Here is a 26450-nt window from a genome sequence, read left to right on the forward strand (position 1 = left end):
CTTCATCAGCTTCATCTACTTCATCTGCTTCATCAGCTTCATCTACTTCATCTGCTTCATCAGCTTCATCAGCTTCATCTACTTCATCAGCTTCATCAGCTTCATCAGCTTCATCTACTTCATCAGCTTCATCTACTTCATCTACTTCATCTACTTCATCTACTTCATCAGCTTCATCTACTTCATCTACTTCATCAGTTTCATCTACTTCATCTACTTCATCAGCTTCATCTACTTCATCTACTTCATCAGCTTCATCTACTTCATCAGCTTCATCTACTTCATCTACTTCATCTACTTCATCAGCTTCATCTACTTCATCTACTTCATCAGCTTCATCAGCTTCATCTGCTTCATCTACAACTATGACACAAACCACAGAAATAATCTTTTCACTGCAACAACTCAACACTATCTGACCAAATCTTCAAAACACAAGCAGACAGACTGTCCAGGAACTCCACCATCAAAAACTTTGCCAACAGGACTACAGGTCACAGGTCATATCCACAAAAGCAAAGGTTATGTAGATGAAGCTGTAGCATGACCTGTGAGGGTCAGAGGTCATATCTGTGTTAGGAAGATGACAGACAGGCAGTGCAAAACACTGAACATATGCTGGATAAAATGAAGGTTTTCAGTTTATTTTCTTTAGAGGGTCTGGTGATGATTCTTCACAGATAGTGAAGCAGAGATTCTTATTTTCAGCTGAGGCCCAAATGAGCTCTTGAATGGGTTGATATTTTGTGGGCTTGTAGAAGGAGGGATCTGAATGATTTGAACAAATCTGGAAATAAGAAATGACTTTAACAGAGACCTATTTTAAAACTAAGTTATTTACTTTTGGAAACATGCTTCCTGTATGCTTTCGTCTGACACGACTTGGTTTTAGAAAGAGTGAGTGAGTGAGTGAGTGAGTGAGTGAGTGAGTGAGTGAGTGAGTGAGTGAGTGAGTGAGTGAGTGAGTGAGTGAGTGAGTGAGTGAGTGAGTGAGTGAGTGAGGTAACCATGCCTGAGGTAAGACATGACTCATGGGATCAGGTGGTCAGGCTCACTGACTTAACTGACAAATCATATTTTCCCAATTGTGCAGGTCGATGCTCATGATGCATGATGTTGTTGTCTGGTCCACACAATTATTTACAGACCGCTGCCATGCAGCTGGAATATTGCTGAGAGCAGCGTAAAACTGAACTGAACTGAACTGAACTGAACTGAACTGAACTGAACTGAACTGAACTCCTCTCCTCTCCACTCCCTCCCTCCGTCCCTCCCTTACTCACTCACTTGATAAATATCATGACAGTCAAGAACAGACAAAGGATTCACACACGTGGGGAATCAAACCTAAGTCTGCAGCATGATGACTGAACACTTTAACCATTAGGCTCCTCTACCTCCACTTTCATGCCAGTAAAGCAAATACTTGCAGACATGCACAAACCAATGATTACAATATCACTTCAAAACTAAATGTAAGTTTGTATGTTGAGGTGAAATGGTACACTTTCACCACGGTATGGTATGTATTGCGGTACAAGGCCTCAGGTTCGGTCTGTTTCGGTTCAGTATATGTCATATGATCATAATGCCGAAAATTGACAAAAGGGCTAACCGAACCTTAAAATGTTTAATAACATGGAAACACCTAACAGTAATCTCTGTTATTTTGAATGAACAATAATGTCATTATATAAATATGTTGAACAAATTAAATAAATTAACACAACACATCACAGCAAATGGCAAGTGATTCTTCGCACAATCATTGGTATTGTACGTAATAGCACGCATTCCAGATCTCACGCAAGATCACTCAGGTTGATGGCAGTTTTACTGAATGATCACATATCTATAAATGACACCTAATTTCAGGTCAAGTCGTCACAATCATTGCTGACCGGTTGTTGAAACACATCGAATATGATGTGTATCAAGTAGATTGTTTTGTTATTTTAGTACGAATGAATTTTTTGCCGCAGATAATTTTTTTTAACTGACTGGATCGAAAAATGACACAGATACAAGCTGCAGAATTAAACTCTGATTATTCAGTATATCAAATTTTAATTATATTTGCATAAAACTTAGAACAAATTCAATCTTAATTCCGATGAGCTTATCTGTTGAAAATGAATCAAATAAGAAGTGTGAAATCTCAGACATGTATAAATTTTGAATAGTTGCAATACTAATTACGAAATTCTAAGAGGGATTTACTGATAACATACGAGAGCTAAGTTTTGCAACATCATGTTAAATGGCAAAATTAATACATTAACAACTTGCTAAAATAGTACAATGAATTTAGATGCAAACAAATTATCCTGTCATAAAACTTCCTATAGCAGCTTGGTTTGAGAAATTAGAAGTTAATTCATTTGCTTAGGTTGAAAATGTGTGACCTTTAATCCCGAGCAGCAGCCCAAACTTCCAGTCTTGCTTCACTTCACCTTTCACAAAGCACATTTGACACAAATAGTTTCTGACAAATCAAAATACACCCATCATGATCACCGTGGTCTATCTGGACTGACAGCATGCCCATCGTATCTCATCCCCCTCAAAACATAATCCCCTTTCTTCTTCCTAAACAAACAGCCCTTTGAGGAACTTTCCCTGGCCTACTCAGTACGTTGTTCCTTCAAGAACTCTCCTGTGGAGATTCCCAAATCACATTCCGTTCAACATTTCGCTTTTTGAACAAACCACATAATAATAGTAATCATCAGCTACAAGCTTCTTTCTACCTAATCTTTTGAAAACCTGTCCTTAAATGAGAACTCTTTAGGGATTGTATGCGCTCCCTCATCTTGCCGAGATTCTACTCCCGTTATTATATTCACAGCAGGCATGTTCAGCTTTCACAACCACACTCCACGTCGTCCCGAGCTCCATCATACCACATCATCCTCGCCAGCAGCAGGAGCCTGTTGCTTTGTTGGCTCCAGTCCTGCATGTGGGACTTTTATACAACAACATTTCAATGTTTTCTTCAGGTCCATCACTGATATTTTAAATCACCATGAGCAGCCATTCATGTACAAACCCAAGTTGATCAAGTACAAGACAAAATATTATGGATGTCAGCTTCTTCTTTATTGAGTATCTACATTACTGGGCTTTTCTGTGCCCAACCTGATGAAAGGGGCAAGGAAAAGTCAGAGATCTAATGGAATCAATGACAAAGACATTAACACTATTTTGTCTTACACTTTCATAACAATTCTGGTACTGAGCATTATCTGGGATTCGAACCTACAATCTCGAAGTGAGACACCTGATTGCTAACACCAGAGACCATATAATATATAATAATTATATGGTCTCTGCTAACACACAATGTCAGTGACCGAAGCTAGTGTGGTCAGATCACTGAACTTGACTTCAACAAAGGGGTGAGGTGACATGGAACGTAACATCATACCTGACAATACATGACAACATGCATGCATGTGCATGCGTGACTGCTTGTACTAGCCCGGAATAAAGTTGGTTTTATATTGCTAGCTCAATGAGATTGTTCCCATGTACATAATAAGCCTGAATATCCTAATCAGACACATTATACTGACTCTGAGCTGACCAAACCTTTTTGTACTCATTAATGCCAAGTGCCAGGCCTGGACCATATTATAATGCCTTTTGGTATGACACGGCTGGAGATCGAACCCATGACCTTCCGCTGCTAGACTGACCCTGCTCTAACCATACCACAGAGGCAATCACTTCAACAAAGAATGTGTATTGTTGAAAAAGTGGAACTGAGGTGAAACTGAAATGTGTTTGATCATTTGCTGTGTTTTCCTCATCTCCAAGATGCTGTCAGACTTGACATGGTGACACTGACAAGATGTCGACTTCAAAGTAGGCAAGGGAATGGTAGCTGAGTCACCCTGGTTTGTGGTATGTCTTAAACATCACACTATCAACATTCAAGGCCAGCTGTAACAATCACTTAGCTGTATGGCACAGTGGGGTAGTCTAATGGTTAAAGCCTTCACTCGTCATGATGAACACTCGAGTTCAATTCTCCACATGGGTACAATATGTGAAGCCCATTGCTGGTGTCCCAAGCTGACAGACCATTGAAAAAACTGGGGCAAATCAAACTGTGATTTCAGCGGATGCTTAAACACTAAAGGGTAGTCACTCTTCAGAGCAGTTTGAAGCTACTGGTCCAAACCTGCTCACCCATAATATATGTAACCGTCATCTGACTAATACCAACTGAAAGTCACTAGTGTCAGGGAAGCTTTATATGGAATGTTTACATATCATGAAATCCTTGACAGAGCCCCTTTAAGAGGTACGAAATCAACATTTTTTATGAAAGTAAAACTTGCTGTCTAAATCTGACAGCTCATCTCACGTTGTGCTGCGGTATTTGCATTAAACTTTCAAGATGTAATATTTCCCATCATGCCTTGCTGCGTGAATGTTATCACCGGCGAATCAGGCTCTTATCTGCCTGGTACAACTATTGTATAGCTAGCTACCTGTTGTGGACTTTTGATAAAGAACCAACTCTTCCATGCTCGCTGACGCTTCTGATTTCAAACAAGTCTCCCGATTCAAAAGATAACTTATTCCTTAAAGAGGCAACTTGAAGATGCATCTTTCAATAAACATTTCAAACAAAATAACTTTTCCCCTGAAAAAACACAATATACCTTTTGTGAATTCCAAATTGTGTTTTTTATTCAAAATTTTGAAAAGATCACCAAAAATGGAAGGATTTGTGGGATGAAAGCAAGCATTGTTGAAAGTCTGATCTAGTTTTGCTCAAATATGAAATGTGCCTGTCAGATCTAGCAACAACATCTTCATTTATTGTAAATGTTAAACCATGGGATAACTCCAAATATTATCTTTTCACAGTCTGACGGAAGCACTAAAGCCATAAAAATAAGATCTCCCTACATAAAAATTAACACTGCACTAAAAACATTCATCCATGACTGACAATTATGTGAAGCAGTTAAAAACCTTTGTTACTTTGAGAGAGGTTGTTGGGAGGTACTACCAACTTCAGCTGGGATATTTCATGTTCTATTTTCCTTTGACTAAATTTCATATCGAAAGAAACAAACTCCACAAACAGAATCATACTTCATACATATTTGACATTATGCAAAGATTGACGTTGCAAAAAATGTAACATAAAAACACTCCCTGCTCTTTTTTAACCAAATATGTTCAATAAATTTTTAGACAACAAACACAGCTATGTTGTATCAAGCTCAGACACCTCCCAAGAATGCCCCATGTTCACAAATCTCTGCATGTTCCGAATAAACACACCAAATTTTATTACAAAGCTGCCAATTATAACTTGAAAAAGGAAGATATCTTATTCCAAGTTTCAACATGATCTTGTCAAGGGCACTTCCAAAAACTAAATTATGGAGTCATCTGATTCTGCTTATCAAAATTTAAAAACCCCGGACCAATAAGGCTCCAGCTTTTTCTTGCTCTTTTTCGAATGTTTTGACATTTGACAACAGCTTCAGAAACTATAGTCTGAACTTGGAAGATATAATTGGTAGCGTTCTGACAAATGTTCCATCAAGATATCAGAAGACCAGATATGAAAGCCTTCCCACCTTCCCTTGGAGAACTCTTCAACTGAAGGAGCATACAGCCCATCTTCCTGTCTACCCATAATTCAAAGCACCTATTTGCATAAACAAATGCCACTTAAGAAAGAGTATACCCCCCACCTGTCTAAATTTTGTGGCCCTTAGTCTAAATTTTGAAGCATCGCATGTAAATAGCTTTGGCGTTCTCTTGCTGCTGAGGTAGGTTCGGTAAACAGAAGTATATTCTGAATCATTGGGACCTAGCAATATGTTTGCCTGTTTAATAGGACGGCCAGCTCAGATGCTTTTACAATCAACCGGTGTATTTACCAGTCTCACTGCAACGTTCATTGCTCTTCCGCACAAGTTTTACTTAATTGTTGCCAAATTTCAACAAGTTCTTCTGGGAATGAATGTGATTACTCCTCTGTTGTCTTCAAATTTGAAGAGAACATTGTTCAAACGTTGCGTGGTAACATCCAGTTGCTGTTTCATGAACCCGATTAAATTCCTGTGCTGGACATATTTGTAGAAATCTTGTTCAAATTCTAAAATTCTCAACCAGGTCAGCATCGGCCTGTGTGTCCTTCATTGTATTTGGCAAGCAGTAATACAATGTCATTTTATGTGATCGTTGATGCACCATCCTGTGTCATGTCTGATGCTAAATGACATAACTGAATACAATCAAGTCATACAGAAACTCAGTTGTTGCACTACCCAATAAGATTCTCTCTGTCATCTTAAATACTGCCTACCTGGACATGTAAATAGTAAACATTTGTCTGAAATATCCAAAACATTCACAAAACACAAAATGAATTCCCATAACAGGACAGCGTTTTCTTATCAGTTATGATTTAAGACTTGGTGAGTCATTACAACAGGCCTGCAATGAATGTTACTGTGTTTTACTTTTCACTTAACCCCTCACATGTGAGGTTCTGATATGAACTGACAACTTCAGGAGCCATTACTACAGAAATGCGGTCATTGCTACTGTAATTTAGTGTTCTCAAATAACACCTCCCATGTGAGGGTTCTCATACAAACTGAAAACTTGGGGAGACACTAAAACAGAAATTCAGTGATTGCTACTATATCTTAGGGTTTTCACTTAACCCCTCACATGTAAGGGTTCTGATACAAACTGAAAGCTTTGTGAGCTATTGCACAGAAATGCAACGAATACTACTGTATGTTATGTGTTCTCATTTAACCCCTCACATGTGAGGGTTCTGAAATGAACTGAAAACTTGGGAAGCCATAACAACAGAAATGTTGTGACTGCTCCTGTATTTTAGTATTCTCACTTATCCCCTCACATGTGAGGGTTCTGATGAAGAGTCATTACAACAGGACAGCTTATCATTTCCATACAGATTACTGATTCCCAAACCCATCTTTTCCCGCATGTGAGACAACATCTCATTTCTTCAACATAACAATTTCCCAAGATGCAACACTGTTACTTACCCTCTGACAAGTCTGTTTGCATGCGGAGGTCATTGCAAGGTCACAACAAGGTCGTCCCGACCACTGCTCCAGCTGCCTCATGACTGCAAAAAAAACCACAAAAAAACTCATGAAATACACGCAACAGGAAATGCTTACTAATTATGGTCGAGAAACGATGCCGAGTTTATCTCTGCATATTATTTCTGCAGGTTCTTTATACACCACAGGTGTTGAAAATTTAATCCTGTACAGCTCACGAACCGTCAATGAGAGTATTGGATCGCACTAATTAAGAACATAATAACAAGTGATTTATCACCCTAACTTGAAACTCATTAATACCTACAGACTCTGTCGATATACTGAACAATTATTCCCAAATTATCTGGCAGGGGAATCATTATGAACTGAAAGTACCGTAATTTAAATCCAAGGAATTATCTTTCTTACTGCAAGCAATCATCAACATCATAATACCACACTTAATGCGCCTGGAAAAAAACTGCATACTAACAAGAAGGTAGTTATGAAAATAATTTGCTACACATGTCAGATCAGCTGCAACTTTATCTTCAAGTTAACTTGATCCCACCCATTTAAAAAACCATCATGCAGAGGATACTGACGCCATGAACCTCTAACTGATCTAAACATTTTTATCTTGATATTATTTTACAAATTTTTTAAATTAATAAAACTTAATTAATCTCCTGTTCAAGCATGCACCCTTTTCTTTTAAATATATTATGTACAGGTGACCAGAGGCTCCTTTCATGAATCAACCTTTACTAAGGTTAACCTTAAGTCCCATTTTCATACCTTCCTGCTTTGTCAAAAAGAGGCCCTGGGTTTTATGCGATGCTCAAATGTGTGTCCAGTACACTCAAATGTTGAGAGTGGACACAGCAAATGTATCACTGCATATAGAGGGATGCATAATATTATTCACTGTATCCACAACACATCAGTCAGTTTGTAAAATGTTTGAGTTTTACCTTCTGAGTATTTTCATCTATCATTTAATCCATCAGTCCAATCTATGATTCATTCTAGGCCTTAAACATTTTAACTTCCACTGTCTGCAAGGATCTTTAAAACTAATGAATGTGAGTCGGATACTACTCTGAAAGACAACTTTTATATTATATACTGAAAAGCCAAAAAACCCCTCAACCTTTTTTGTCAAGTTTTTAAATAGAAGATATTAACATGAACTCTTACTTTTATGAGATTTCATTTCATTTCAAAACTTGAGTTTCTTTTGCTGTTCAGTATATTATGCTGCTGTCCATAAAATATATCATCTTTCTTGTTACTCGTCAACTTCTAAAAAGCTAGTCAAACCAAAAAAATCATGTACGTCAAACCAACTATCATAACATTGATGTTCTATCACATTTTTATTCATCGTGATTTATTATCCCTGATCATCAGTCAGAGTCACAGGAAATGTTCGAATTTGGCAGAACTGGAACAGTTCATCGTAGTCTTACATGTGCCGTACAATGATATCTCAGCACTTTATATCCAGGCTGGTGCTTGTACAAGCCAAATCACCATAACGCCATGTTATGGCACCAGCATGGATCGAGCTGTAACGAGGAGAGCTGGTTTCATCACAGAAGCACCTTGCTGTTCTCCAAGCCAAGAGCCAGCCACCTTGTAGCCAGTTTTATGACGCTAGTATCTACTTCATAGCACACAAAATCTAATGAGCTATACCCCGTCTCCAAGCGGTGGTTAGACCATACAAAGGCCTTCCCAACACTGTGTGTTGTGCATCTTAGGGCAAGCACTGAGCAGAACCAATCCCTCCACGGCTCAGCGAGTTCCTGTCCCACAACCCGCAGTCTCCTAGCTGTGCCCGCAAGCTTACATAGAATAGGGGATCCACATCTTTATTACACATCTGTCAATTACCCTGTTCCCCTCTCCAAACTTGGCGTCGCTTCCTCTTGCTAGTAAATCATCATCTTTATTGAAAACCTGTTCCTGTAGAAATGGTGCTTTGTTCGGAAATTGTTATGGGGTATGTTGTTATTTTATTGAATCTTTAAAAATACCTTTTCTTATATTATTGCTGTTGCTGAGTGCTTGATGTCAGCTGGGTTCACTTGAATAACTTTACACATATACAATAATCCATTCCCTAATCTTGTTTTATTAACCCTGTAACCTTCTTCAAATTGATGGTATTATTGCCTTTGTAGATCTGCTTCAAAGACGGGTTGAATGTCAACTTCAGATTGTTATGTTCAGCTAAGGATACTGGTCTCCAGCCACCTATGTGAGTGAGTGAGTGAGTGAGTGAGTGAGTGAGTGAGTGAGTGAGTGAGTGAGTGAGCGAGCGAGCGAGTTGTTTTACTCCACTTTTAGAAACATTACATAAATATCGTAGCAAGTGACGTCAAAAATGGACTTCACACATAGTACCCACATGGGACTAGGACTCGGGTCTTTGATGTGTTGAGAGAATGCTTTAAGCACTAGAATGAGAGAATGCTGCCCATAACATTTTGTAATTTTACTGATTACATGATGCTTACGATGTCAAACACAAGGCTGTCTGACCCAGAGTCAGTTATTTATCACTTTAACACCATGCTCAGCAATAGTCCAGCTACATGATTAGAGTCTGTAAATAACCTTGTCTCTGCCAGACAATCCAGTGATGTATAAAGAATCTCACCCAAGTGTCTACTGATATCAAATATATCAAATATATCACCACAAGGTGATAAAGAAATATCAGAGACTTGTCAGGGATATTTTACCTGTATCAACGAGTGTTGATATCAGTAGACATCACATTCTATTTATCATTCCAAATAATTTTTCATTAGTTTTCAATGAAAAATGTACATCTCTGAACACAGCATTGCCATCAGATCTCCAGCACCAATATCAAAGAACTGTGATATCATCAAGTTCATGATGTCATAGCACTGTCAGGGCTTTGTCCAAAATCTCCTGTCAAAATGATATCTCCCAGGAGATATCACACAAGCGATATCACAGTTTAGGATGATAAATATATGAGCATCAATCTACTCAAATGGGATATGACAACATGTCAGCCAGGTCAGCAATTATGATCACCAAAACATAGACTGATTTATTTCAACTACATCACAAAATTGTCCTATCAAAGACCTAAACATATGTTTCTCCTATACAAAGTATATAACTTTAAAAATTCTGTCCAGTTCGTAATAATCTTGTAGAGCAAAGCATGAAACACTTACAGCACTGGGCCTAGATTTCCAAAGCTCTCTTAGCGTTAAGATGGTCATAAGTGCCATACATTAACATTAATTTACTGACTATTCTAGTGCTATGAGAGCTTAAAAATCTAAGCCCTGCTCTTAAACTTCGATCTGTGTTCCTCATTCTCTCTCACTCCTGTCAATATTCTTTCTTTTCTTTCCATCTTTTCACCTTGTCCTCTCCATCCTCTCATATTACCTTATCTTTCTCTATCCCCATCACTCTATCTTCTATTACTTTCTTTCAATCTGTTACTCTTTCTATCTTCTTTATCCTCTACCTCATGCTTCTACCCTCTTTCTATCCTACCTACTCTCTATCTTCTGCTACTCCTCATCTCCATCTGTTACTATATCCTTTGTCCCTCTCTCTATTCCCTCGTGTTGTTACCCTCTCTCTATCCTACCTTACTCTTTCTATCTTCCCCATCTCACCCTATCATCTTGTAATCTTTCTCTCCATCCCTCCATCACTCTACTGGATACAGTAACAGCACCATCAGCACGGAACTGCTTTTCATGATTAAATTACCCAAATTGAAAACTTTTCACCAACAGAATTATCATGAGTAATATGATTGTGTCAGCTGAGCGAAAGAAAGATTCCCCTTTCATATCCCAGGGGAGTTTGTGCTAGGAGTTAGGCATGATAATTTTATACGTTTTCATAACAATTTATAACGATTTTCTCTGTCAATTGTCAAATCCTGTCCCAGTTAGTGCTTCGACTGCCTGTTAAAACTGATTACGTCCGCGTCCCCATAAACAGAGAGTAACATTGCAGGATTTGCTGAGGAATTATAATATTGACACTATGGGTAGTTGGTAAAACTGAATAATAACTCGCATATTAACCGTCCCATATAGAGAATAACAGAGTATACACCCCTCATAAAAATCACAAATAATCATTAAAAGTAGCAAGAGTTATCTATCCTTGACATAAACATGAGGTGTGATGAGTGAGTTTAGTTTTACGCCACTTGTAGTAATATTCCAGCAATCTTACAGCCGGGACATCAGAAATTGGTTTCGCACATAATAACCATGTGAGGAATTGAACCCAGGTCTTCAGCATGACAAGCAAGTGCTTTTACCACTTGGCTACTCCAGCACCCAGAGGTGTAATAGAAACACAAATCAAAATTCCTTCAAAAATATGAGTTAAGCTGCAATAAATAATTAGATGTTGTAATGACACTGTATTTAATGAGTTATTAAACCTAGTACATTCATCTTAACAGTAGTTGTATTCATACATTTCCCGTTTTATTTATTTTCTCTCAGATCCTCTATAATTTCACTTCAGAGCATAGAGCAACACCATGTGACAAGCTTATCGTTAGCGTCTCACAAATCACTAACTATCTCATCACTTATCACTGATTGATGGCCATGACAGTATATAGGACTACCTTAGGGCATGGCCATTGGCAAATGTGGTGGAAATTCATTAGCAACAGATTAATATCATGACAACTAAGGTGACAAACAGTGTCTCAATTGATCCAAATCATTGCAGTTAATGTCAGAATCTGAAGTACAAAATTTTGAGTGAAAAATATGATTGAAAACATATCAATTTTTGCATAAAAAATTCTTCCTTGGAAAACATATCACTTACAATTATTTTAAATAATGAAAAGTGAATAAGACGCTTTTGTGAAATGAGAAGTAGTGCATTCAAGCAACAGTTCAATCATCCAGGTCCCTTACTTAATCTTGACTATATCAAGTAATCCAATCTTTTTCAAAAGCCCAGGTCTCAATTTAACTTTTAACAGAAATTAACCCACTTGCACCAGGTGCAACCTTAGATAAAAACCTAGTTGCAACAGACACTGATTTTATTGCAATATGTAATGAAAGAAATGTATAGTGGAAGCTGTCAAAACCAGCATCTGTCCAATTCGGCATGTTGTCAATACCTGCACATAAGCTCAGTCCCATCCACGACTTGTACATTTATCATCAGCTCTACAATGTGGCACATTGTCTAAACCAGTGCATTTCTTCAGTACTCAGTGAGAGCTGGTTTAGATAGCTTCCACTGTACTACTAAATTACTTAGATGTTTTGTTCAATTGTTCACCAACTATAATATGGAGATGCATGTGGTGCAAGTTAGTCTAACTACTAGGTTGCACTTTGTGAAAATGGGGTGCACCAGTGCAAGTAACAAAGCACTAAATCAAGCCCTGAACCCTAATCACTTTTCATCCAATCAGTCACTCCCTCAGCTAAACCCAACCCTGCTCCAAGTCACTTCCTCAACCCCTTCAGTGCCAAACGGTGTGGTGGGATGACAAGTCGGTAAAGTGTTCGCTCATCATGCAAAATGTCCGTGTTCAGTCCGACATGGGTACAAGATAGGAAAGCTGTTTCTGGGGTTCCCCAACCAGAACATTGCTAGAATCACCCATATATGTGCCCAAACTATTCTTCCATCCTCTCTGCTACTCATTCTGATATCTACCTTTTCTTTTTTCTTTTTTTTTTTTTTGTTGAGATTCTGTCAAAATGAGAAGTGGACAACCCATTTTATCATGCACTTCAAAATGTCTGTACTGCTTAGCCTTGTGCTGAAAGTGTTCACCACATGTCAAGACGAAATATTTCGCATCCAGTTCTGACATCCCCTGCAGGGCCCTGCTGAAATACAGCCAAACTTTTCATAAAACCATACTCACTCACTCATTCACTCACTATTATCAAACAAATGCTGGAAAATTTAAAATATTTCTCTCCAAAATATACTTATCTAAACAGAAATGCAAATAAGAATTTATGACAGCTTATCACGGTGCATGACATAACATAATATCCTGAGAGATATGAAATGCCTCATCCCAGCTGTTCACGTCAAATAGCTTCTCTCAGAAAACAGAAAAATACATGTGTTATAACACAACATTTTTCTAACATGTTCCCAAATTACATCATCAATTTTCTAATGGAATATTGTAGCTGGTAACATTTCCTACAGAACTAATGGCAATAAATCCAATGGTAACATTTCCCCTACAACTAATTACAATAAAACTAATGGAGAGGAAGCCTTGTTTGGAACCCAGTTGAACCTCCTCACTTTATGGCCAGCTGCACAGATGGAAGTCTCTTTCAAAAATTGTACAACCAGTCTATGAAAATCAAACTTTATGACAAAAATCAATTCTAACAGCGATAAAGCCAGCAGAAACAGGTCGTGCTTCCATATGGGAACACTTGGAGCACACTGAGAGTTCTGCTCATAACGGGCATAATTGTTTCATGTGACATCATATGTGGACCTTCCATGAGACTTGACTCATCTCCTCACAGAGTAGAATGTTCATTATTCTCATCGCCCGTCGTGAGATTAAAAATAATGTGAAATAAACACCTGTCCTTTCTAACTGTCATTTTTCACACCTATGACATTTTCACTGATAAAGTACAGAGTAGCATTATTGGATTTGGTCACGGAATAAATATAAAAATATATCTGATTCTGTATGATCTGTAAATGATAACTATGAATTACATACACATATTTTTACACACTGATCTATCAATCCCTTTCCCGCCTTTGATCACCTTCCCACCTTGGATCATGTTCCACAACTTTGATCACCTTCCCAAATTCGATCACCCAACCCTTTTCCGCATTGTGTGATCACTACCCTAAGAGCCACTTACAATCAAAGGCATGAAAAAACAACAGGAATATCTATAATTAATTTTTTAGAAAGAGCAGATTACTGTTTTCCAAATAAAAGTTTACTATATACATATTATTTTAATTATTCTGAACTTTTATTTTCATTTGATTAAGACAATGCATAACAAAAAAATGACCCAAAATTTTCATACCTGCATTTATTAACACCTTGTCCATATTCCTATTCCTGGTCTAAGCCTGTCTCAAATTGTTTGCAAAAAATGAACAAAAAATGATTCAAACCAAAATTTAGAATCAAAACGTGTTTGGAACAAAATTCTGAAAGCCTGTGAGAAGGTCAATTACCTTAAAAGGAAGATCACATTTGTTACTCTGATCAAAGGCATGAATACTTTTCTTGTATAATCATAGATAATTGCAACTAAATTGTATCCCGCTTCTGTGGGATCTTAATTTGCAATTCCTTTTTTGTGAGAAGCAGACCCAGTATCGCCCAATTTTCTAAGGGTTGTGTGCATTCTTTATAGCTCATGTTTGATCTGAGGTCGAAGATTACAAACATGCTGAATTCCATTTGCATCTCTCGATACCCACAACCTAATTTATATTTGCTAAATGCGTAAAAATCCACGTTCGTCCTATGACGGCACATATTAGTTCACGATTCCAGTTCATGCTCCGGAGGCTTGATTTCGGCCTACATCAGGAAAAACACTGTGATTCCCTTTTTCTTGCACAAACCTTTTCAGACTGAGGTCGGATGTTGCAGGATATCTTACCAAGATTTATTACCGAGATCCTAGTGAAATAGCAACAATTGTATGTTCTGACGCAAAATCCCTCCTATCAAATGACAGTAACCCCCTCTGATTACCTACTCTCGAAACAGGGAATAATCGTGTTGAGGGTTATCGTCAGTGGTAAAACCCCATACCTGATAATAACCTGCAATTTGTACAAGGATGAGCGACTTGCGTCTCACAGAAGCGGTGGACTGTAAAAATTGTTCTCGCTCTTCCTGATGTAAATGTGAAGAAGGCCATGATGCTGTCAATCCTAGGTAAACAGAGTTGTGTAGGGGATAGTATTAGTGCGTTTGTCCCGTTAGCCGAGGTGGATAAGGCAAACAGGCTCCAGCGTATACACAGGGTCAATGTATGGAGCCTACTGCTCCACCTTCAGATTGCATTTAACACGACACCAGCGCCCTTACACAAACACAGCTTTGCAATGTCACATGACTGCCTTGCCACGAAAGGCCATCCACAAGCAGAAGCTGGTTTGTGAGACCGACTGCAGGAATTTTAACGAACCTTTTTGCATGTCTGCTCAAAAAAAGTTAGCAAATGTTGAAAACAAACACAAAATAATCGGTACAGTGGCGTAAGATCATGTAGTTTTGTACACGTTGACATCCCTGTGTCAATACCAAATACTTCAATTGGTCTTGGCAGAGGACTGCCAGTGGGCGGACAGTACGATAACACATTAATTAATCCTCATCAACAAGAGGAGCAAAAACTACATCCAGAATACGAAATGTCAAAGCCATGCTTTGATAAACACAAGAACCATAATAAACATTAACCATCAAAGATGTTGATTAAATATAACCAATAAAACTCTGAAAATGAATGTTAAAATTTAATATCATAAAGTAGCTGAATTTCCCAGTTTTAATCAATTTGGTTGCCTTCATGAAAAGGATGCTGTCAGTATAGTTGAATGTACATTGGATTAATTCTAGGTACAACAATGGGAGCAGTCTCTGCACACATTACTTCCACAGATCCATGAACTCCCCCTACTCTTGATTACAGTGAGTGAGTGAGTTTAGTGTGATGCCATATTAAGCAGTATTCCAGCAATATCACTGCAGGAGACATCAAAAATGTGTAGGGCTGTGTACTGGTAAATAAATTGTATCGCAATATATTGGGCACCCGTATTGTGATACATAATGTGACATAATGGGAAGTAAGTCTTTGACAGCAAGTACCGCTAATTATACATGTCGATCCTATTGTTTACATTATTCCCTAAACATATCTGAAGGTTCTGATAAGAGCAATCTCAAAATATAATATTTCAATATGTATCGTTTGAAAAACATATTGCAATATACCGGTATACCAGTAATTTCATGCAGCCCTACCCTTGAGGGGAATCAAACACAGATCTTGGGCATGATGAGCAAGTACTCACCAGACTAACCAACAGTCACCCTTAGGGTGAGAACAATCCTAGATTCTATGTATGTCTCATGAAATCTTGGATAAAATACATACAGCTAAATGATAAAACTCGAGGGACAGTAAAAACAACTAGAATATCACAGATGTACAAGTAAAACTAGTATGTAAATCTAAAACATTTTAACTAATAAATATAATAAAATAGAAGATCTCCCACAATCCCCAATATCTCTCCACCTTTCGAATGATGGGTAGATCAGTGTTGATATAAAAGAGACTACTATCCTTAATTTCTACAAGACAGGCACTGACTGATCTCCCCCAAAATCAATTAATTTTACAACATTTCTCAATCTGGACAAAGACCACACATTCAGCAAACATTTACTTGTGTGGAAAATATAACACATTAAAACAAATTAGCATATTTTCTATAACACTTGTAAACATAACTAATATCTTCCTCAAGGACATCAAAGGTTCTCTTCTTCACAGACAGCGCTATAAATCTTATTGTAGACAAGGATGAACTTCTCAAATTGGATCCAAGACCCTCAGTGTCTACCTGGAGAAGGTCAGTGAATGGAACTTGCAGCCCGCCATCTTCCTGCCTCCTTAATAGAGAATGTCAATGACGATGACTGTAAGACCTCTACATGCACAGACTCCAAAAATACTTATGAAATAAAAGGTATATTTACATACAAAAGGATCGATTAGCATCTGAAAGTTGCTACTACACAATCAAACTCAGGAAAGACAAATTAGCGATAATTTTCTCCACAATAATGTACTCAGGTATGATGTGAAGAGCAAGAAGATAATACAGCAACTTCAGTAACGCATGCCTCCCGAAGGAAGGGACTAACAAGTTCAGGTGGTCACACTTGCTGACTAGGTTTACAATTTGAATCCAAACTGCATAAGCTGATAATGCTAATCACTAGGTTTGGTCCTAACTCAAGTATTGCTGACAGCAGCATTAAACAACAAGCCAACCAACATATATGATTGTCTGTGGTAGTCACAGTCTTGATTAAACTCATTCAAGTCACCAGCTGGAGAATCCTTAGAGCTAGGATCTGAAACTATTTAGAAGTGTGTTAAAAAATAGAGCAGGTTCTACAAGAACAATGCAATGAATGGTTCCAGGAAAATAAAAATGGTTGCCTTTTTCCAGCTATTACATCTCAACAGTTGATGTTGTGCAACCCCAGGGCTAACACAATGCCTCCCACCGTCATTTGCAGCATTCATAGAGAGGGCACTAGTGCTTTCCTGCACAAGCCGTTGGGTACGAACACATGTCGTCCAACATCTCACTGCCGCTAGAGGGAAGGGATCCAAGTCAAGTAGAAAGGCATTGTGGGATTACAGTCAGAATATCGGAAAACCATGGCAACAGTAATGCTGCTAAAATCTAATTTAGAAATATTAACGATTCTTTCTTCATTGTTTCACAACTTTAAGATGCTATGCTTCGAAGAAATTCAATGATTTAGATTTTTGATGTCTTAAAATTAATTGATGAATGACTAATTTACATGTAATTGGAGATTCTTTATCTGGATATTTTAGAAACTATGAAATAGTCATTTATATTACTATATTGCATAAAATGATTATTTATCGTTGGTTTGCTTGTCTTTCATGCTTAATGCAGGACTAAGCAATATTCTAACTATGCGACGGGTTTACAAATAGTTTGGACCAGACAATCCACTGACTGGTATCGTAAGCATCCATCTACACAAATGGTACACAATGGATGTTAACCAAATCAGCAAGTCTGACCACCCGCTCCTGAAAGTTGTTGTTTACAACAATGACCACTCAATCCCCAAAAGTCCCCCTCCCCGTACAACAGGCTTATGTTTATGGTTTTAGTCAATAACCAGTTGTCGCAATTTGTTCCAAAATCGTGCAGAAGCTGATGAAACCAAAAATATCTAGTAATTATTCCTGCCCAAACTGCAATATTTTTACCAACACTACGTGACAACATTTCTTTGGCATCAAAAACAGCCCTACTTCCACTAATTTCTCAATTTATATATTTTAGCCAAAGTGGAGTGAGCGTGCGAGTACATTCTCAATTGTGACCATGCTAAGATAATTGATTGACATGTTCAGCCTTAATTCTGTTGCAACTGACTTCTTGAGGCGATCATCAAAGCAGTATATTTCAAATTAAGCTGATTTTGTTCCATGAAGCTAAGTCGGGTTTTTCTAACAATCTCCTCAGCTACACATAGCCCCAAGTATGTGAAAATACAGACATGTGCAGTAACGAACAGGAAGCACATCCCGTGAAGCATAATGACTGACTATCATCGTCTCGGAAACGACTTCACAAATGTCCCAACACAGAATGACAGCGACTGCCTCATATTTAACCATTCCCAAGTACCATTCTCTAAATCTGACTGAATCAGGGCTTCACATAAATTAAAACTGCAATTCAAAATGACACGGTAATATCAAAACAGGTCCAAAGCATTGTTCACACCTGCAAGTCTATCAATAAAAATGCATTTTTGAATTTTTTTTTAAGAATTGACCGTTTTTAGAGCCACATGGCAGTGTCTGGATGGCACTGGAGGGTATTCGTGAGAGAACACTTGGGAATGATTACAACAGTAAAGCAAGATTTTTCAATCAATTTTTATCCAACAAGCTACCTCGTAATATGGGATTAGAAACGGTTCACCAAGTGCGTTTCTTTTTCCCTTCACTACAGGATATGAATGTCTGGAAGCACTAATCACGCCGACAAGTACAAACTGCACGTTTGAATTTAATCTGCTGTTATTGCCGTCAGAACGGACGCACATCAATTACAAGACAATTATGCTGGTAAATTCTCCACACAGGTACTTGTTTCACGAACAAGTGTAGGTCCATGGTCCATTACGAAGGCAGTAATGTTTTATAACTAACATAAAGGACATGAAAGGACTTTCAGCGTGAAAGAGACTTTCACGAATGAGTGCCTAATCATCTTCCATAAGTGTACAAAAGGACAAAAGATTCCTGTCAGTGATTATGACATAGGAACGGAAGACTTGCACTAGTTTAGTCCGAGTTAACATGAGTGCTAACACACTGGATCTATCGGATGACTTATGAAAACATCACAGCCAAAGGAAGGTGATCTAGGAAAACAATTTTCAGTTCAGAGTCATTTTCCACATATTTTGCCCATTTCTTCTTTTCTATTCAACCTTGTTCAAGCATGGTAATGTCACACACAGGTTACTGCTGGCTTTCTCTTCGCTGATGCTACTTTCCACATGACAAGTTTTATGGCATGCTACAATTGCTGTATTATAAGCCCCCATTCAAGGTTTTATTCATAGTTCACTGTGTAACATGGTATTGAGTTTACACATCATTAAATCTCTAAAACATCCGCTTATATCCGTAACATTGCCTTCTAGTCCCGTCCCAGTGGCCTGTAACCTAGCACTTGAGTCCACTGTTTTCACTCTCAAACTGAAAACCTTGCCTCTATCCCTTCAATCTCTCTTGCGATATTTCTAGGCAATTTCACTTTCTGACACGCACAATGTTCCCCATGTTTCACTTGTTCTGATATTACTTTCCACATGACTAATTTGATCAACAATTACCAGATGCAGGATTTAACTGTAAGCATATTCCACATGCCCCACTGATAACAATTTCCATGCAATTTCAATCTGTCTTGATCACTTTGTTTGTCATATCACATTATATTCCCGTCTTTTTCCACATGACCAACTTCATCATACATGCATATCTCCATTTTCCTATCCATCAAATCTTGGCCTCTGAGCCCATCGTGTGACTGCATCATTTATCAAAGCTATTTTCCTCTCAACTGCTTCCAATGTGCCAACCCTTCTGCCGTTTGATTTGTACAAGTGCACCAGAGTGTAGACGCTGATGTCGGCGAACGCTAGCATGTTCACGTGCATGTTTTGCTCATGCAACCACTCAGCTGTATTTTCCTTAAATCGACCATGACATTTAACAGCATATCGGAGGGTCTGTTATTTATTAGTATGAATATCAACCCAACTTGTGTTATAAAATAATTAGCTCTTATTGCCTAATGACACTACACCTGGGAGTCGTTGTGCAGTATTCAATATCAGACTATTCAGAGCATTGCAATATTCTCGAGAGAACTCATCTGGAATCGCGATGACAAAGTCAGGCATGTACAAAGAGATGATGTCTTCAATCTGATCATCATCATTATGCAAAGCACTATCACTACAATTACATTGTGGTGAGTGCCATTAATAAAAATCAAATTTATCAGAAAGATGAATTACCAAATAATATCGTTGTATCATCATATCATCATATCATCATATCATCATATCATCATATCACCAGCCTGTCATCCTACAGACTACCGCTGAGTACCAGTTTCATCTCACACTCATTTTTCACTTGTCAAAACTATCAGACCCGTGACTTTGTGATCTTCTGTACTCTTAAGAAACTGCTTGGATAAAGATCTGCGAAGATCTGGGTTAGAATTGAACATCAGCAAAACATGCTTGTTCTAAGAGGTGACTGACGTTGTCAGGTCATCATTTCTCAATTGCATAGTTAGATGCTCATGATGTTGATCACCTGATTGTCTGGTCCAGACCCGATTATTTACAGAAGTCTGCTATATACCCTGAATATTGCTTAGTGCAGCATTAAGTACACTACACAAACAGCTAGTCTCTGAAATGAACATATTTTACTGAAAAAACATTCAAAGTGAAAAAAAATATAATGAAATGGAGCCCTGAGACTTTCTTCATTCCTGAAGCTATGGAAATCTAGACTTGCCATATTTTCTAGACTTGCGTGGGATTTCTTGGATATATATACCTCAGGGTCTGTACGACAGACTAAAAGTACACTCACAAGCTCCACAATTATTGCAACTATCACAATCATTTCTACTGCCCAGTATGAAAATCAGAACTAGTCATGCTAGTGAAATAATGTGTTGAGTCAAAACCAAATTGTAAGATTTTTTTGGATCAGAGAAGAAATTTTCTGTGATAAAACACTGACTGCAAAACAAACCATACCCCTAATGATATGTGAATGAGTGAATGAGAGAGTATGGTTTTATGCGGCTTTTAGCAATATGTCAGCAATATCACGATGGGAGACACCAGAAATGATATCACTGCTTGGACGCCAGAAATGGCTTCCCACATTGAACCAATGTGGTTACTGAACCTAAATCTTAGGATTGATGAGTGAATGCCTGAACAACTGGGCTACCTTACTGCCCTATACGTAACAGAATTGTTAAACAAAGATCCACAGACCAACTCAAAAATTAACATAGGCAAGTGATGACAATAATCATCACACAATATGGGCCAAATTTAATTTAATGGACTGAAAGAAAAATTTCAGGTGAAAAATTCAACCTTCACACAAGAAATACCAGAAAACAAGAACCTGTTTATGTGACCCATGACACAGGGAAACAATGTGTAACCATTTACCTTCTTAAGTCACACCATCACATGACTCCCCAACCAGCCAATCAGATTCAAGCAAGTGTGGGGAAAGGCAACGTCTCAAATATGGAAGTCAGCAACTTTTTCACAAAATATTAATATAGTATTATAAACTTTGAATGAAGTGAAATTACAATGAGATTGCACCCCCTGACAAAAACAACAAGTATTATAAGAGGAAGTTCCCACCCCAGTCTAATTCGTCAATTGCTTAATTTGTTTTTCCTGCAAGCTGACTGCCATAAGGTTTCAGCCAATCTCAAAATATGGCACATATATGCTTTTAATACCTCACATCAGCCCACCGTCTTGGCGAAATGAAATCCAGATTTGCAAATAAATCCAGCTATTTTGTTGATTGTTCAGGCAGTTTTTTAGCATTTGGTGAAATACAGAATGAATTCCTTACTGCCAGCTGTTTGTTTGTGCTTTCACTTGGAAAATAAACATTCTAATCAAAACTTCTCCTGTTCCTTAACTCTGGTAGATATGAAAAACATGCATTGTGCAAAAAGCAAGTTTTTGGACAGATGTGGGGTAAAATGGGTGTAATGTGTGAGGCTATTATTCACGCAGCGCCGCCTGCGCTGGCGGAAGAATGCATTCTGCTTATTGGAGCACCGAGAAACTGATAATAAAGCTCCTTTTAGTTTACCTATGCTGCAACAAAGCTTTTCTACCTTTCAGTAACAAAAAAAGCCCCTAGACTACAGGGTGAAATGTGTCAACATGTTTTATGCTTTCAAAATTGATAAAGTTTTGTCTGAGTGAAATCAATCATCCATGGTCACAAACATCTGATGAAGCCATTTTAATCTATGAGATTATTACTTATATTTCTGAGACAAACAGAAAAGAAGTTCAAATATACAAAATTTGCAGTTTACAAAAAACATGCACATAAATTTTCTGTTCGCAGAAGGTCTCACAGATCAGGCTAGAAGAGAAAAGAAAAACCAACAACAGAAATGGGAGATAAAAAGTACTAGCAGTTCAGTACTGGAGGAAGAAAGCCGAACTTACACATGTCATAATGACATAACAAGCTTTCCCTCATTTTTGCTCTAACTGACAAACAAATTCCTCATAATCTAGCCATACAAATCTGCTTCTGACTTAAAGACAAGTAATAAACATATAATTCTCAGCATTTGAACTAGACAAAAAATGTTACACTGTCTACACTTCCTGTCAATTTTATTTCACTTCTAATTGACAGGAAAACTTCAACATTGAGAAGTTGGTAAGAGTAACAGACCTCAAATAGCTCCTCAGCTCCACCACTGCCAGATTTTCATCTGACTTCATAATAATTTAGTAGTCACAGGACAGCAGATCAGCATGCATTTTGAAAGCAGTAATATATTAGATTCTGCTTTGGGAAAAGCCAAGTCATTCTGATATATATACACATGAATCACTCCCGTACATGTTTTAGTTGAACAAGTATTTATACAGAAGACAAAATAGCTACAACTCTCAATGGTATTTTAAGACAACTCTAGGCATTGTAAAAACATGTGTATAGTATTCAGAAAAGTTATCTTGTTCCTGTCATTGGCCAATGAGTTATGCTAGGTTCTTGTTGATTACCTGTACCGAACCACTGCAATAACAAACAATCGCAATCCAATCTCCCGAGTCGGTTAAAGTTGGACACATACTTGGCTTCAAAAATAGCTACCCAAAAATGAACCTACTGCACCGATCGTTTGAGAAGGACGGATGAAAAACACTCTCATCATGAACAGAAGGTTGAATCCTAGACTAACGCTTAAGTCTCTGAATATACATAATTTTGAAAGTAACAAATAAACCCATTTAAGGAGTTTCAGAAAGACCTGAGATTCAGAATTCCAGAACTTGCTTCATAACAGGCTGTAGCATTGTTGGGAGGGCTTGGGTGACGGAGAAATAATGTTATGAGCGAGCGAGTGAGTATGATTTTATGCAAAATACCAGTAATATCAGTAGAAAGGTCTTTACACATTGTGCCTGTGTGGGCAGTTGAACAGAAAGCAGATCAAGAGACACCTCTGATCCCAAAGGAACTGCATTCATGACCCAACATGCTCTTAAATACTTTTAAAACTTTGCTTTTTTTCAACCTAATCTTATACACAGATAATGAGACAAAATGTGAACCATGTACATGTTTTATATGAAGATGACCTGTAAATTGTTAATGTGAACTTCACATCAACATGAATTATGTATCAATGTGTTCATGTGAATAGCTGTCTTGTTGACCTGTAAATTGTTAATGTGAACTTCACATCAACATGAATATTGTATCAATGTGTTCATGTGAATAGCTGTCTTGTTTCCGTCTCTGACTTTTTCAAGACAGTCATGAAAACAAGACTGGGTAGAATGTCCCCCTGTTGATGTAAGGACAAGGGTGAGAAAGAAGTAGTCGCTAGAGCAGATTCAAGGGTGGGGAAACTTTGGCTTAGGACAAACTTTCCCTGCAGCAGATTAAGCCTAAGGGGAAACTTCAGCCCAGGAAGATTAGGCCAAAGTTTCCTCGAGGAAAGGTTTGGCCAGGGGGAAGTTTGGCCCAGAACAAACTTTCCCTGCGGAAGATTAGGCCGAAGTTTTCTTAGGCCGAAGTTTTCTCGGGGAAGGTTTGGCCAGGGGGGGAAGGTTTGGCCTATTACATCAGGTCCTCAAGTATGATGAGTAGATGCTTTCAGACTCCCCACTCACCCTGAATAAATGTGATTCATGGACTGTGAGACAGGCAAGTTGAATTCGAGGAAGCATGCATTTAGCAGTAAGCTGCCCATTATTGGAGTGATAATTTCAAAATTGGTAGTGATCAGGGACAAAACTGTTCAATTATGAAGCAAATGTCAAGAGGTTTTTCGATGCCAGTTGTTTGACAGGTGTAAAATATCACTCAGTCACTCCAGCCAATTTTCAGATGGGTAAAGTGTGTTGCCGAATGAGGAACCAAAAAAACAAGGAAAATAGAGTCTAGGACCCCCCATGTTGTTCAGCTGTACTGCAGATCAGGCAAGATCGTCGGCAAAACATTACATCACATCCTTTAGGTTTTAACCTTCACACCTGGCCAAGACGTTAATTACCAATTAACAATTGCATGAAATGATGAGCAAATCTCATTCAAATCAAGACGTTTCAATCACTCGAAGGTCTGATATCCCCACAGCTGGGGAAACACTTAATTACCAATTAACAACTGCATAAAAAAGCACATATCTAAATGTCATCAAGAAAAAATGTCTGATTTTTCATCAAATATCTGAAAAGGCCATGAAAAGTATTCTTTAGGCAGAGAGAAAAACACATTACATTGGCAGTTGCACAAATGCTTTGATCACAACCTTTTTCTAAACTCGTCACCATGTTATTGCAATTTGGCAGAAAAATACATCATAATTAATCATAACAATTCCACAGATAGAGTTCTCTTAACTTTTAAAATGCAATTTTACAAATGAATTCTCTTTCAGTATCTACTTGAAGATAACTAATCTGCATTTATCTAGCCTGGCAGATAAAAATGGTAATTATCTTACATGTTTATAGTGCTGTTATTGCATTTTTTTTCTTCACATCAAGAAACAGAACAAGTTTGCCAACTGATACCCCTCAGTAAGTGCCAGTTCTGGTTTCCATGGAGATTGACAAGTTGTGTGATTGTTTTTCTAACAAGTGAAAATTCTCTACATAGCATCAGGCCCCGCCATCCTCCTCAGTACATGAACTTTGACATGCCTCCCAGGGTGAAGGGTATTCTCTGCTATGTAACCAAGTAGATCTATTTTCGTAATCGATTTAGATCTCTTTTTTTTTTTTCTCATTTCAAATTTGAAATGTGATCGGATATTAAACTTGTGAATGTCAATTTTATGATGTTGCATTCTCTGAAATTAAATTATCAAAATTGGATTGAGTAAATATTGTTTTGGATCATGATATTACAGACCAAACTAACATGAGGCTTTGAAGAGAATTTAAAATATCCCTGTGATCGATACACTCATTATGGTATACTGCCAACAGACATGGTGGGCAATACCTACACAGTGAGTGAGTGATGGAAGTGAATGAATCAGTGAGTGATAAGTGAGTGATGGAAGTGAATGAATGAGTGACATAAGTGAGTGATGAATGAAAGTGATGGAAGTGAATGAGTGATTTAACTGAGTGATGGATGGAAGTGAGTGAGTGAGTGATATAAGTGAGTGATGGATGGAAGTGAGTGATGGAAGGAAATGGATGAGTGATAAAGTCTGATTCAAGTGAGTGAGTTTAAAGCAAGTGAGCGATGGAAGTGAGTGTTTGATAGGAGTGAGTGAGAGACTTTGACGCAAAGTGAGTGAGTCTGTGAACATGGAGGTCAGTGGAAGTCCATGAGTTGCTGGTGGTGATGATGTTACACTACTTTTAGAAAAATTCCACCACAACATTGAAAAACAAAATGGTCTTCATAAATGGTAATGATGTTGAGAATCAAAACCTAGTGTTGGATGAGACAACCAAATACCTTAACCACTGTGCTATGTCCACTCTATGAGTATAAGAGGCTTAAATCAGGTTTTAAAATTAATATATGAATGCTTGCTGGACACTAGTGATCACACAATCAGCTTCATAATGCTTTCGTGTTCCATTAAATAGTGATCAAGTATCACATTTTGTTACAGTATCACATTTTGTTACAGTATCACATTTTGTTACAGTGGCTACAGACAAGTGAACTTTTCAATTTCATTCTCAGCTCTTTGAGC

At 37.9% G+C, this 26450-nt stretch overlaps 1 protein-coding gene across 1 annotated transcript in view; it reads right to left on the reverse strand.

Moving 5' to 3' along the window:
* LOC137255198 (reversion-inducing cysteine-rich protein with Kazal motifs-like) overlaps positions 1-26450 on the reverse strand; it is a 97421-nt gene that overhangs the window by 34030 nt on the left and 36941 nt on the right. The window contains exon 5 of the mRNA XM_067792608.1: positions 7059-7141. Coding sequence (XP_067648709.1) covers positions 7059-7141 — 83 coding nt within the window. The remainder of the gene's footprint in view (positions 1-7058; positions 7142-26450) is intronic.

This window comes from Haliotis asinina, chromosome 11 (genome assembly GCF_037392515.1).
Source record: "Haliotis asinina isolate JCU_RB_2024 chromosome 11, JCU_Hal_asi_v2, whole genome shotgun sequence".
Classification (NCBI taxonomy): domain Eukaryota; kingdom Metazoa; phylum Mollusca; class Gastropoda; order Lepetellida; family Haliotidae; genus Haliotis; species Haliotis asinina.